Source organism: Nansenia antarctica, assembly GCF_963989245.1.
Source record: "Nansenia antarctica genome assembly, chromosome: 7".
Lineage (NCBI taxonomy): Eukaryota > Metazoa > Chordata > Actinopteri > Argentiniformes > Microstomatidae > Nansenia > Nansenia antarctica.
In genome coordinates, this window is record NC_137677.1 from 59,824,879 (window position 1) to 59,839,308 (window position 14,430).

General features: G+C 43.7%; 1 protein-coding gene across 1 annotated transcript in view; it reads left to right on the forward strand.

Annotated features, from left to right (window-relative positions):
- Positions 1–14,430, forward strand: part of ramp1 (receptor activity modifying protein 1) — a gene marked incomplete at both ends in the record, with an annotated part of 38,383 nt that overhangs the window by 9,952 nt on the left and 14,001 nt on the right. The window contains one exon of the mRNA XM_080536975.1: positions 11,674–11,809. Coding sequence (XP_080393101.1) covers positions 11,674–11,809 — 136 coding nt within the window. The remainder of the gene's footprint in view (positions 1–11,673; positions 11,810–14,430) is intronic.

Below are 14,430 nucleotides of genomic sequence, written 5' to 3' on the forward strand. Positions count from 1 at the left end.
AATGGGCTGACGCAGACAGGGAGTGAAATCTCAAACTCTATAATAGTCTATTCTGGGGTTTTCTTTTACGACTATGAATCTATTGTGTACTCCAGAAAGTAAGTGGCTGCAGGCTATTGTTCCTGTCAAACTACCGCCGCCAGGCTGAAACGATTAAACTCTTATTGCACTGTAAGAGTTATGAATTTAATCACTTTAAATGGTCTTCCATAAATACATCTATAATATATGCCTTTTAACAGACGTTTCTATCCAAAGCGAGTTACAGTACAGTGAACTGCATACATGTTTTGTACATAAAAATGTCAGGATGTACACCCCAGTGACATACTGTTTGCCCTCCTCCCACACGGGAGGCTGTACTGGAGTCTAGGCTCCCGCACCAGCAGGCTCACAAACAGCTTCTTCCCTGCAACTGTCAAGCTGCTGAACTCAAAATCCCGGCGGTAGCCTTGCCCCCTAACCCCCCCAAGTACACAGTTACAAGTAGGTCTAGCTGTGGTCACACATTCATCTTCTTCTTCTCTCTGGGATGGACACTGAGGCTCGGTGTGGTTTAGGCAGGCTTGAGTAGTGGTGTGTCCATTTCCCAACTAATTGTCAGCAATTACCATGGAGAGAGCTAGGCTGTTTCACCTCCGCTGCAGCTATAGGCGCTGCTGGGTAATACGGATAGTGGGAAATATAATAATGGTTGTGATCTATCGCCACCAGCACAACAGAGAGCACTGTCATTCCTTATCATAAAGGGTACGCACCAGAGAGATTGTGTGTGTGTGTGTGTGTGTGTGTGTGTGTGTGTGTCTCGTTGCAGAAGTGTATGTTAATAAAGAAAATATGCGAGACAGGGAAGAGATTAAATTGATTGACGACGTGACTGATTCAGTCATTATGCCATTTTTACGACCTCTTCTCATAACGGTAGATAATATTTAACTGCAAGCAATTAACACTGATTGACTGAACACAGGATTGACTTCATCATGTATTAATGACACCTCTCATACAGGGAAGATGAACTGTCATTGGTCCGAGCAGTCCTAAAAGTTATGCATCGTTCATTGTTTTAATGTGTATAGGCCTATCCTGTTTTTCCTCTCCTGTGCAAACCACATACTCTGAACTATATATACTGTATATATTTATTTATTTTTATATACAGTCATGGCCAAAAACATTGCACTTCTGTCAGATAATGCACACGTTCTCCCAGGAAAGGTTTGCAATTACAAATGCTTTGGTTTTCACATGTTTATTTCTTTTGTTTGCATTGGAACAAGACAAAAAAGCTGAGAAAAAAAGCCAAATCTGATTGTCCATAAAACCCATCAGGGCAAGACTAAAGTTTGCCAGAGAACACCTAGACAAACATCAGGACTTCTAGAACAATGTGCAGATGAATCCAAAGTTGAATTATTTGGGCACAGTAACAGAAGACATGTTTGCCGCAAACCAAAGACCGCATTTGAGCACAAGAACCTCATACCAACGTGAAACATGGGGGTGGAAATGTCATGGTTTAGGGCTGCTTTGCTGCAGCAGGGCCTGACCAGCTCATCATCATAGAATCCACTATGAATTCATTATTGCATCAGAGGATGCTTGAGGAAAATGTGAGACCATCTGTCCAAAAATGTAAGATGAAGCGGATGTGGACCATGTAACATGACAATGACCCAAAACATTCCAGTAAATGCACCAAGGAATGGCTCAAAAGAAAGAAAGGAAGAGTTCTGCAATGGCCAAAGTCCGGATCTTAATCCTATTGAGATTCTGTCTGGTGATTTGAAACAGGTTGTGGATGCAAGACACCCCTCAAACATCACACAGATGAAATAATTCAGTGGGAAAAACATTCTCCCAGTCTATGTCAGAGAATCACTTTCAAAATCACTTTTATAGATAGTGTTTGAAAGAATATTAAATATTGATATATAAAAATAACTAAATATTTCATGGGGTGTCCTAATTATTTCACGACGGTGTTTTCAGGGTGAGAAATGGCCAGAATCGAACCAGGGACTGCGATTATGTGACACGTGCCTTAGTGAGCTATGCCACCCAGGCGCCACCAACTATGATTACTGTAACAGTTCCCACCTCTCTTCAACTATTCCATTTGAGATTGTGAGTGCTTTCTCTTGTCCAGTTACACTCTACAATTTCCCTGAGAATACTTGATTAGATTCTGTCTCATCGTAGCTTTTCTGCATCTCTGCATTTTGTATTGTTACAGTGAAAGTGGATTTGAGTTGTTGTACTCAGTCTGTCCAGTATGTGACCAGAGCTGGGCTGAAACTGTGTGGCTGATGGTCTCATACTGACTCTATTCGCTCCTGAGTGCAGGTCGGGGACCTCCAACTGTCCGACTTATTCAACCGATTATTTGGTGGTTACTTTTACTCAGTGCAAGATTGCTTGTCAAGTTGACAAAAACCCATTTGGTGGTTCTGTATCTTGATGAAACAGAGGGTTTTGGGGTTTTTTGACATGCAAAGACTATTCTCCACACACCAATTATGTTGGCTTGTCACTGAATATAATTGCTAAAACATCTTTAACCCAGTTTAAGAGCCAAGCCATTCATGTGAAGATAATATAACATTAAGATAATAAGTAGGGCATGCTATTATTCATTATTATTATTAATGTTATTATCAACTGCTTCAGGCTGGCAGGCTTTTTCTTTTTCAAACTCTCAACCCACAAGTAACCCATCTTACCATCTAACATGCTCTGTAGTCATTTTCAGTATGAAATCAACCCACTCAATGGGATGCCGTCATGAATTTGTTTGAATCTCTCTTAAAGCTGTGTTAAGTTTGGACACATGAGGAGAAGAACAACATTTCTACTCCAGTACGGTAACAGCAGGTATTCAATAAGTAATAATATATATATATAGTATATCAGTGGAGGCTGGTGACTTCCAGAATTGAGGAGGCCAATTTTTTTCCCGCTTGCTCGCTTCACTCGCGATGGAATGTTCCCTGTTCTTCTTATCTGTCTTTGTTAAAAAATTATTAATTTGTGTTTGGCGGTACTGAAGGGATTGGGACACTCTCAGGATGGTGGATGAAGCAGCTTTTATTGCCTGCACAATGGGTCATCAAATAAACAAAACAATTGGCATGAATCTCTGGTCCGCCTGCAGCAGCTATTGTCCCTTCTGCTCAGGCTCACAACATTCACCACAACATACTACATACAATCAATGACATGTCAAAAGCACTCAAACACTATGTCAATCAGACACACAACATACAATTCAGAACAATACTTCATCCATTTCTAATATTTATCCTGCAGAACAGCACTCATACGCGTGTGGCGGAAAAATGTACTACACGGAGGCCAGGCCTCCTGTGCCCACCCATTTTCAGTGATTTGGCCAATCACATATTGCCATGAAAAAAATTGCATTACATTGACTTCTATGAGAAACCACTTTCCGACAGGAGGCCTGGCCTCCGTGTAGTACCTTTTTCCGCCACACGCGTGTATGAGTGCTGTTCTGCAGGATAAATATTAGAAATGGATGAAGTATTGTTCTGAATTGTATGTTGTGTGTCTGATAAAAAATATAATTATTGCTTTTTTAAATCTCTCTCTCTTCTCTCAAATTATTGGGGAGGCCAGGCCTCCTCCACCTCTATGGAGGAGCCTCCACTGATATATATATATAATAGTACTCACTGTGCCTAGTCAAGTTCAGTTCTGGTTTTTGTTTGTTGGGCTATGTGAAGTGCCCATCCATAGATAGACTAAAACAGTGTGCGTCATCTTTCAGCTTTATATAGTATAGCTTCTACGCACAGCAGTATGAAACGCAAGACAAACGCAAGACAAGTATTCACATAACAAGCATTTTATCTCTGCATACTGCCCTCTGCACAAAGCTCTGTAATATCTACTAAACCTGTCTGGTACAACAGAATGACTCCACAGACTCTTGCTCTGCACCAGTAGATGTTTTGTTTTGGATGTTTAAAGTGGCGTATTGACGAGCTCTCTGCCTTATTTAAATTCGCTGGTTTGTTTGTGTGATTTATGCAAAAACACTTCAAGGACGCTGACACATCCCCAATAAGCTCAGCCTAAGGTATTTTTAGTTTTATTATAGGGATCAAATGTTTATTTTAAACAAGTCTGAGGTCTCTCTCTCTCTCTCTCTCTCCCTCCCTCCCTCCCTCCCTCTCTCCGTCTCCCTCACTGTCTATCTCTGGCTGTGTGTGCAATAATGAGGATTTAAAAAGACAGCTTAAATCATAATAGGTTGTATTCCCTAGAGAGATCCCGCTGTCTGGTTGTGGAGTCTGTGGAGTCTGAGGTAAAGCAGTTCCTAATGGGATCTTTGTGGGGAAGACTGCCTGGTACTCCGCCATCAGCACTTCTCCTTTTGTAAATGGATTCTGAGAGTGTCCAATATAAACTTGCCGGTGGACTAAGGGTAGTATGTCTGGAATGTTAGACATGGCATTACTGCTTTCAAAATAGTTTCCATGGTGGGCACATACACTGCAACAAAAAAAATCAAAGTAAGATTAAATATCTTAAATCAAAGCAATATATGCTTGTTTTATGTCTGACTGCACTAGTTGTAAGATATATTTTATCTTATCATATCTTGTTTTATTAAAATGTTCCTGTTCTGCTGGCCGATAATATTTCCCCCATTTTATTGCTTTTTTTTTCTTGTTTTTGAGAGCTGACTTTTTGCAGTGTACTCGATGGAGTGACTATACAGGATTAGGGATAGTGAGCAGGCCAAGTGTCTCAAAAGAGTGAGAAGGGTTTTTAGCTATTTCGTCACTGTACTGCACTACTAATGAGCCGAACTTAACTGGTGGTTAGTTAAGTTAATCTGTGCACTAGTGATTCATCCATGCAACTGGCCAGCTGTCTGTCCTCATCGCTGTACTGACTCAGGGCGCTACAGGAAGCTCAGAAGAAACGCAGGCTAACATGGCACATGGCACTCCCTCTTCTTCACCGTAAAAACTGCCTCCGCTGCAGGCGTGCACGTCTCTTCTGGAGCGCATCCAATGACCTAGGAACATCACGTTCCACTCCATTATTCATCCAACTCCCAGCCATGATGGGGACAGGGCAGAGAGCGAGCGAGAGAGAGAGAGAGAGAAGGTGAGAGAGAGAAGGAGAGACAGGAGAGATAGAGAGAGAGGAGAGAGAGAAAGAGAGACAGAGAAGGATAGAGAGGAGAGAAATGGAGAGAGGAGACAGAGAAGAGGCTACAGAGAGAGAAGGAGATAGAGAGAGAGAGAGAGAGGTAGAGAGAGAAGGAGCGATAAAGAGAGAGAGAAGGAGAGTGAGAGAGGCTCTTCAGATTACATGGGACCAGCACCCCAAGTCCCAGCGCTAGTGCATTGATGTCCAGTCTCCAGGCTGCCTCAGGGACCTGGTTTATGCAAATCATACAGCAGGGCACCTTGACATCCATGATAGGCTGACATACAGGCCGAGAATCTCAATTGCCAATCTTTTTTTTAAGTTATTTTTTCTGAGTGGGGCAGTCACACTCATATTTTCATTTTTATTGTGACAGAGACAGTAGAGATTTGACAGGAAGGATGGGTGAGAGAGAGAGAAGGGATGACATGCAGGATATGTCAGCGGCCGGAATCGAACCGGGAACCCTGCGGTTACATGGTCAGCGCTTAGTCCACTACGCCACCTAAGCGCCCCTTGTGCTTTTTGATTGCATGACAATGATGACTTGTGACACAGGGTCTGCTCTGAGCTGTTTAATTTTAAACACACAAATTCACACAATTACACAGCAGGGGAGTTAGAAGAGGGAATACCTTCACTGTATAGGAAAGAATTGGAAAGTCAATACCCTCCAAATATTGGAAAGAAGAAGCATTTTGTCTCCTTTTAGCTCTATACCCCAACCAGTGTGTGCGTCATCTTTCAGCGTCATCTTTTCCTATATGCAAGTTATTTAAATAATTTATAGTATACGTATATCATCCGCAGAATACGTCACCAGCCAAACTACAGACACAGCGAGAGAGAGGCAGGGCGAGAGAGAGGCAGGGCGAGAGACAGACAGGGCGAGAGACAGACAGCGCGAGAGACAGACAGGGCGAGAGACAGACAGAGCGAGAGACAGACAGAGGTGCTTTCTTTTATTACTCAAATACCATGACAGTTCCTGTCATCCTAAGGGAGGGAGACATAGCAGAGTATGGTTCATTAGCCTACATCAACCCTCTCTGCCTGCTTTGGAACCGTGTTTCCTCCAGAGAGGATCTCCCCTCTCCTCTCCTCCCCTCTCTTCCATTCAGAAAGCTGTGGGCACCAGAAACTGCATCCTGAGAGGATGTTCACTGAAAAATTCACAGTCGTCTGCCTTCGGCCTGCTTCTGCAGGGCTAGTTCTGAGTGTCTTCATGTAATTCAAGAAGCGGAATCCACTTAGATTTGAGACATTCAGCAGAGGCCTTTATCCAAAGCGACTTACAACAAGTACATCTAAGTAAGTGAATCATCTATACATCAGTCATCATAAGAAAACTAAATCTAGATGCTAGGACCCAGGGGCTATTGGCAGTCACAACGCTAGTGGAATGAAGAATTACAGGACAGAAAGAGAGATTATTCGACTTGTGGGGGGAAAAAACCCACAGAATACCATTATGAATTGCTTATGTTCGACAATGCCGTTTGGTGGTTATAACAGTGGTATAACAGGTTAATAATAGCAGTGTATTAACCAGGTAATGACAGGGTAATAGCAGTGTGACTTCAGTGATGTAGAGCAGGTGTGGTGTTGGCCACTTACTATCTTACTAGTTTTGGCATTGTCAACCTCCTCTCTCCAAAGGAACATCTTCTACTTATGGAATGTCATAAAGCTGTAGGCTATTGGATGGAAGAATCAAGAGTTTAATAGTGTAATAACTAATAAAATTGTATTATTAGCATTATATGTGTGTGTGTGTGTGTGTACACACATATAATGCTAATAATAACATTTTATTGGCCCCTGGTCATAGCATGGATTACTTTTTCTTACGATGACTGATGGATAGATGATTCACTTAGACAAAAGTATATTTATCGCTTTGGATAAAGGCATCTGCTATAATATGCTGTAAATGTCTGTATGCATCCTCTCTAAAGAAGATGAATTAAAATCAACAGAGTTCCGGCTTTGTACAGAGGACAGACAGTATTTATAGTCACATATTCTCATTCTTGGCAAACCGACAAGAGACAGATAGAGAAGGCAGAGGAGTGTTACTGTAGCACTCAGTGATGTAACATTTACAGATCAATCCTGGGGTCGAAGTTGTCTCTGCAGAGGTGGGCGAAGCTTTTGAATATGCACAAGCTTTGAAGAAATCAAAAGGACTGTCACAGGAAGAGAACGGAGGAGTTTCCTATATCTATAGCCAGATAGAGATTAACTCTTTCATATGATATGGCCCCTGTGACCCTTAAAGAACTGCGTAGGCTATCTCTGCACTGCAGGGTCTCCGCTTACATAAATGAACACTTCAGCTTCAGCCGTATTGACTGATAGGTCAGAGGTTAAAGACAGATGATGTTTAGTCCTGCTCCCAATGTCAACAGTACTTCCTAGGACTACAATATATGCGGTTTAGCTGACGTTTTTTATCCAAAGCAACTTAGATTGCAGTGAATGCGTAATACATTTTTCAGCATATAATGGTACCAGCGGGAGTCGAAACCCACAACCCAAGCGTTGTTAGCGCCATGCTGTACTAGCTGAGCCACAGAATCAGATGTTAATTCTGGGGGTTCAACCCCAACACAGTTCAATTTAACCATCAGGCCGGTCCCCTGATCACACTGTGAAGAAGTGAGAAGAAACACTTGGCATTATTATTCAGAGAGAGAACCAATCAATACCGCTGAAGGTTAGTCTCTCATACTGACGTTTGTGTAATTACCAGGTCCATTACCCCTCCATTTCACACCTTATTGCGCCCACCCATTTGAAGAAAAAAGCAGGTTATATTTTCTATAATATAGATGATATATATTACGAATATCTGTCACACTCAGGCCAGTGTGACAGCCCAGGAATGATAAATTTAGTTATTTGTTGAATTTTTGTATAATGCCTCAATTCTACTAAGACATCAATGTCAGTATGGATACCAGTAGGTTACACTCCACATTGGACCTGCTCTTAGCCGCAGATTCTGGTTGTCCCGCCATTTTGGTGCTCCTAGATCTCTTAGCCGCCTTCGATACAGTGGATCATTCGATCCTACGGTCTCGTCTTGAACAGCATGTGGGCATCACTGGTGTCGCCTTAAGCTGGTTCAAGTCCTACCTGTCCGGCCTATGTTCAGTTAGGAGAATCTTTCTCCTCTGAGGCCCCTCTCACCTGTGAGGTTCCTCAAGGGTCGATACTGGGCCCCCTTCTATTTCTCCTTTATTATGCTGCCCCTAGGCTCTATTCTGGCAAATCATGGCGTGGCCTTCCACTGTTATGCTGACGACGTCCAGGTCTATCTGCCACTAAAATCTAGAGGAAAGGTTGCACTTCTGCCATTGCTCAACTGCCTGACTGACATCAAAGCATGGTTGAGTGCAAACTTCCTCAATCTAAATGAAAGCAAGGCCAAGATCATTTTATTTGCCAACACTTTACTCTAGCCCCTTCTGCTGATGCCCTAGGTCCCCTTGGCTCAAACATCCGCTCCTCAGTCAGAGATCTTGGAGTGATTTTTGACAGTGACTTCAAATTCACCAAGCAGGTCTGCTCTGTGGTCAAAAATAGCTTTTTTCACCTCAGACTCCTCGCTACAACAAGGGCCTACCTTCCGCAGAAGGACCTAGAGAAGGTGATCCATGCCTTCATAACAACCCGGCTGGATTACTGCAACTCCTTGTATGTTGGCATCAACCAGTCTCTGCTCCGCCGACTGCAGCTTGTCCAAAATGCGGCTGCTCGACTCTTCACCGGCACCAAGAAGCATGACCACATTACACCAATCCTGGCCTCACTCCACTGGCTTCCCGTCCGCTTCCGCATTGATTTAAAATAACTTTTTAAATCACTAAACGGGCAGGCACCTTTGTACTTAGCTGATGTCCTGCACCACCATACGCTATCCAGAGCCCTAAGGTCAGCTGACCAGCTGCTGCTGGAGGTCCCTAGGACCAGGCTAAAAACCAGAGAGGATAGAGCCTGCTTCCCGACAACTGCACTTTTATTTCTGCACCTGTTGTATTCTGTATTGCACCTTGTTTTTGTTTTAGTGTATTTTTATTTGTTGTTTTCTTTTACTAGTGTTTTATCTGTTAAGCACTTTGGGCGGCTGTTTTGTCGTTGTAAATGTGCTATATAATTAACATGACTTGACTTGACTTGACATTCACAAACTTTTGTTGTCTTGTAGTGTTTGGATTTGGGAAGATAGTTCCACCCTCCAGCTAATGCCAGCACCAATGGGGACCATCATCGTAGTAATCTAACATCTGTACTTACACCTTCCCTGAGTGTTGTGTGACAAATCTTCCTGTCGGTTATAAGCACTGCATTTCTTGGAATGTTGGACTGTAAACACGTCCCCTGCTCATGTCAACATCCATCTCTTCTATGTACATCTGTCCTCATCTGTCCTCCACCTCTCCTCGCTCTGCTTCACTCCGGGTCATCTCAATGACACATTCAACTAGACCAGGGATTCTCAAACGTATTAATGGTAAATGGACTGACTTATATAGCGCCTTTATCCAAAGCGCTTTACAACGGCCTCTCATTCACCCATTCACACACAAACATTCACACACCAATGACGGCAAGCTACCATGCAAGGCGCCGGCCCGCTCACTGGGAGCAATTTGGGGTTCAGTGTCTTGGCCAAGGACACTTTGATCATTAGACGCCGGCTCTACCTCCTGCGCCACAGCCGCCCCTCAAAGATCCACATCAGATTTGTATTCAAGGTCAGAGGTCCGGAGTGATTGGTGATAACAAAATAACATATAATCAACTCACTTATAACTTTTAGAATACGTTCGAATCCGGCCTATCCAATGCTCACATACTTTCCTGTCTCTGTTCAGTAGAAACTGAACAAACGAGTGGGACTGCCCTCTCAAAAAAAAAATACGGTCGATGCTGAAATTGCCCACCATTGAAACTAAAGGTTAGTTCAGCCAAGAGGCTGATTTCCCATGCCGATTGGCCAATCTTTCCCCTGTGACACACGCAGTGGCTGACAGAAATTGATGGGGAGAGATGTAAGTAGTAGACCGATACGCAGAGAGAGAGAAACATGTATACAGAGAGAGAGAGAGGCTCTTCAGATTACATCTTCCCAGCGCTAGTGCATATTGATGTCCAGTCCCCATTCTCCAGGCTGCCTCAGGGGCCCGGTTTACCATACAGCAGGGCACCTTGACATCCATAATAGGCTGACATCGTGACGAGAATCACAAGAGAAATAGACAGACAGAATAAAATAACGTTTAGCTTCCAGTCATTTGAAAAAAGACTATTTTTTGTTTCTTTTTTTTTAACGTGTTAAGTGTCCATTCTGTCAAAGCGAATGAAAGAAGTCTTCATTATTCTCTCCCTCCTCTCTTTTTTCTCTCTTTCTTTTCGTCTGTACCATTTGTTCCGTGGGAGCGCTCCTCACCAAGAGCTTCTGTCATTGTTCCACACCATTACCGGGCAGGAAAAGGCAAAGGAATGTACTGTTTTATTGAAAGGTACCAAATGTTTCCCAGACCAGGACTGACTGAGTCTTTAAATATCATTTATGCACAGAAATGGTCATGAAATAGATGAATGAGAAAGTTTGTGTCTGAGGAAGTTTGGTTTGTTTAGCCTACTTTCAGATTAAACAACGGACAAAGTTTAACTACCGAAGACGTCTTACAAGGTTCTATTGAAATATTCTATTTGGAATAATATGAAAGAGAAAATAATTGAACCAGGAAATAATAAATAATATAAAGAAAATAATTCAACCAGAGCATGATAAATGTCTCGCAGGAATCCCAGTTCAGAGCCAATTCAGCCAATAGCGTTATGTTCCAAACTCCCTCATTAGGCTATATTCTTTGTAAACATGTTCATGACTCCTACTCCGGGGTGTTAATTTCCAGTGACCCAGAACCTCTAGCTACTTTTGTTAAAAGTCTCGCCTTCCTTTTAACAAGAGCACTCTCCTCTGCTCTGAGCCTCAAGGCAAGGCTGTTACTCTGAGCTGAGACCATCTTTTTGCCAGGCATTAAAGTGAATCTCACAGCTAGTCTGGTCGCTCGCACTCACGCACCCACGCACACACACACACACACGCACACACACACACACACACACACACACACACACACTGAGAAACTGCCACCACAGGTGTAGACAGCACTTCCAAAGCCCTGTCAAAGCCCCTTCAAAGCCAGCCAGCGCTCTGAAGCTCAGCAACAGAACTGTAGCGGTAGGCTTTCACCTGTCACCACCTATGAAATAGCTTTCCAGACCTCTGAGGGATCTCAGGAGATATGATGCTAAAGCTGTGTCCTCTGTTTAAAATAGACAGGATCGACTCCTCCTACTCACTACAACCCCTACTCATCATAACTAAACTAGACACCATTAATCTCTGAGACTATGCTTCTGCTTCTCTGACTCTCTGCTCTCCCTGTTCTCCCTGTTCTCCCTCAGTGTGTCACAGTGTGTCTGTGATGGCCTGCGGAGGCCCCTATGAGTACGCCATCGAGGAGTTCTGCCTGGCCAAGTTCAGACTGGACATGGAGGCCCTAGACCAGCAGCACTGGTGCAGCTGGGAGGACACAGTGGAGTGAGTACACAAGCACACACACACGCATGCAGATTGCAGACACACACACAAGCATGTAGACACACACACACACAAGCACATACATGCATGCAGACACGCACAAAGCACACACCCACGCATGCAGACATGCGCACACATGCATGCAGACACACACAAGCACACGTGAGCGCACACATACTGTACATGCAGACACACACATACACACACACACATATACACACACACACACACACACACACACACCGTATACTACAAACTGAAACTGACCACAACAAAACTCATACATTTCATTAATATTACACACCAGATCACAACCTTTGTCTAACACATTACAGATGACAGCAGACCACCACCCCTCACACATGACTGTCCTGACCAGACCACATTACATTACCATTCCAGTCCCTGGAAGGGGAGGTCAGTTAATGTACTGTGGAGGTCTAGCGATCAATGTGTGTATTAACATTTGACCCTACTGTACAATATAATAGATAGCACAAAAGGCTGATGTGAACATGCCAACCACATAGCAGGTTTCACCTTTCCAACTCGCCTTCTCCCTTTCTGCACACGTTACTGTGACACGCTCTTTGAGAGTGACCAGAGTACCCAAGTGTCCCAGCCAGGATTACATAACACCTATTGAGCCAATACCACATAAGAACTGACTCTATAAAGATACAGCCATCCCCACATCAATCATCATCAATCATTCAAGTTTCCACCACAAAGCCATCTCACGTTTAAACAGACATACATGACTTAGTACCAAATGGCAAGGTCTGGGAAGGGCAACGAGTCCGCCCCCCCCCATTCTTCTATAAGGTTTAGGCAGAGCCGCTCTGCTCTAGGCTTGGCTGTTAGCTACTCCAGCAGCATCTTAAGCAGCAGAGATCGGAGCAGAGGGCACTGCCTCTTACAGTGGTTTCCCCGAAAGGATGTGTTATTCCTGGGACGGCCCAGGACGATTTGAATGAATTCCCATCTGTTTTTAACGAGATTGGGGGGGTGTAGGGGGGGGCGCGATGTTCTGGATGCTTCAAATAGCTCAATGTGATTGCAGCAGCTGACATTGTTTTATCCTCTGGAGAGAAGACTGCTTCACTTCCACACACAGTCCTAGTGTGTCCCCTTACCATTGTATCAGTGGGGTGGTCCTCCCCTCCCCTCCCCTCCCTCACCTAGCTGAATTTCCATTCATGTTTTTGTTGCCAGAGAGCCTGGACAGACATGTATGGACAATAACACAGTAGGTGAAACACTCCACTGTACTTAACACACCACTACCACTGTGGTCATCAGTCCAGTCCAGTCCAGTCTAGGCCAGTCTAGTCTAGTCAAATTCAATCCAGTAGAGTGTAGTCCAGTGCAGTCTGCTAGTCTTCCTCCAGATAGGTTAGGGAGAGAGGTTAGGCAGGGTCGACGTTAGCATCGACTGCTTTGACAGCAGCGGTTGTTTCGTCATCGGCTGTACGGCGGAAATACATGTCAAGTGGATGGTTGTGGAGGGTGACACCGCCGTCCCAGCTGTCAGAACGAGGCCAGCACTCTCAGCCCTCCCGTCATCTACAGTACAACAACAGCCCCCCCGTCCTGTCACCCCATCTCCGCCCTGTCTCAAGGGATTGGGAGCAAACACGCGACACTTCCTGACCCGTCCTTCCATGCGGCCCTAATTACTGTTATTATTATTTTTTCTTGCAATTAAAAAGGCATTGTTCAGCCCGCTTGTTTGGCTCCCTCTGGTGACTCACAGTTCTCTCTACCCATGGGTAATACTGTATGTGCTTTTGATAGACAATCATGCTTGTCCTTGGCCAATGCCATGCCTTCGTTGTGTTGTGTCTGTTCCACCAAGGCAGTTTGAGGGCCAGTTCAGAGCAAGTGCCTAATCTCAAACCAGTTTTTCACATTTCGACAGCAAAAGGAAAAATGTGTTACGTTCTAATGCTCTGGTCCGCATATCGGGATCTAATGTAATTTTCTTCTAATGTAATACATTTCCGCGTTGTTGAAAAACAATGACACATCGCTAGTCAACTAACACAGCTTGCATTGTAAGCCTGCTAACAATGTCAAGTAGTGTTATAGATAGTTAACTAGGTAGCAGTGGGGATTACTCACCGAAACCATTGCATTGCAGTATTTTGGCTTGACTAGCGAGTTTGTGTTGTGATTCTCAACAACGTTGAAACGTAATTCCATGTTTCAAAAGAAAAGTCTGAACATTTTGATTTGGTTGCCGATATGCGGACCAAAAGACTAGAACGTGTCATAATGGTTCCAGAGTGGCACCAACACTTGGCTGGTCTCGAACCAAGAACTGCTTAAGTCAGAGATTATCATGAGCAGCAAAAATAGAAATCAGTGTATCATTAATCAATTTGTTTAACTGCAATGTGATCGATAACAGCATAGTCCATGCTGCTAGGTAGCTTGCTATATCGACCTAGCGAGCTAGCTTACAACAAAGGCTAAGATTAACATCTTACGTTCAGTGTTAATAATAATCAAAACGTGTTAGGAAATTACCTATTCTAATTCTTCTTCATTCTGTCTGTCCATAGCAATCGTGACTAGCAGCACAATACGTTATTGTTGTATTATTATATTGTAGTTGT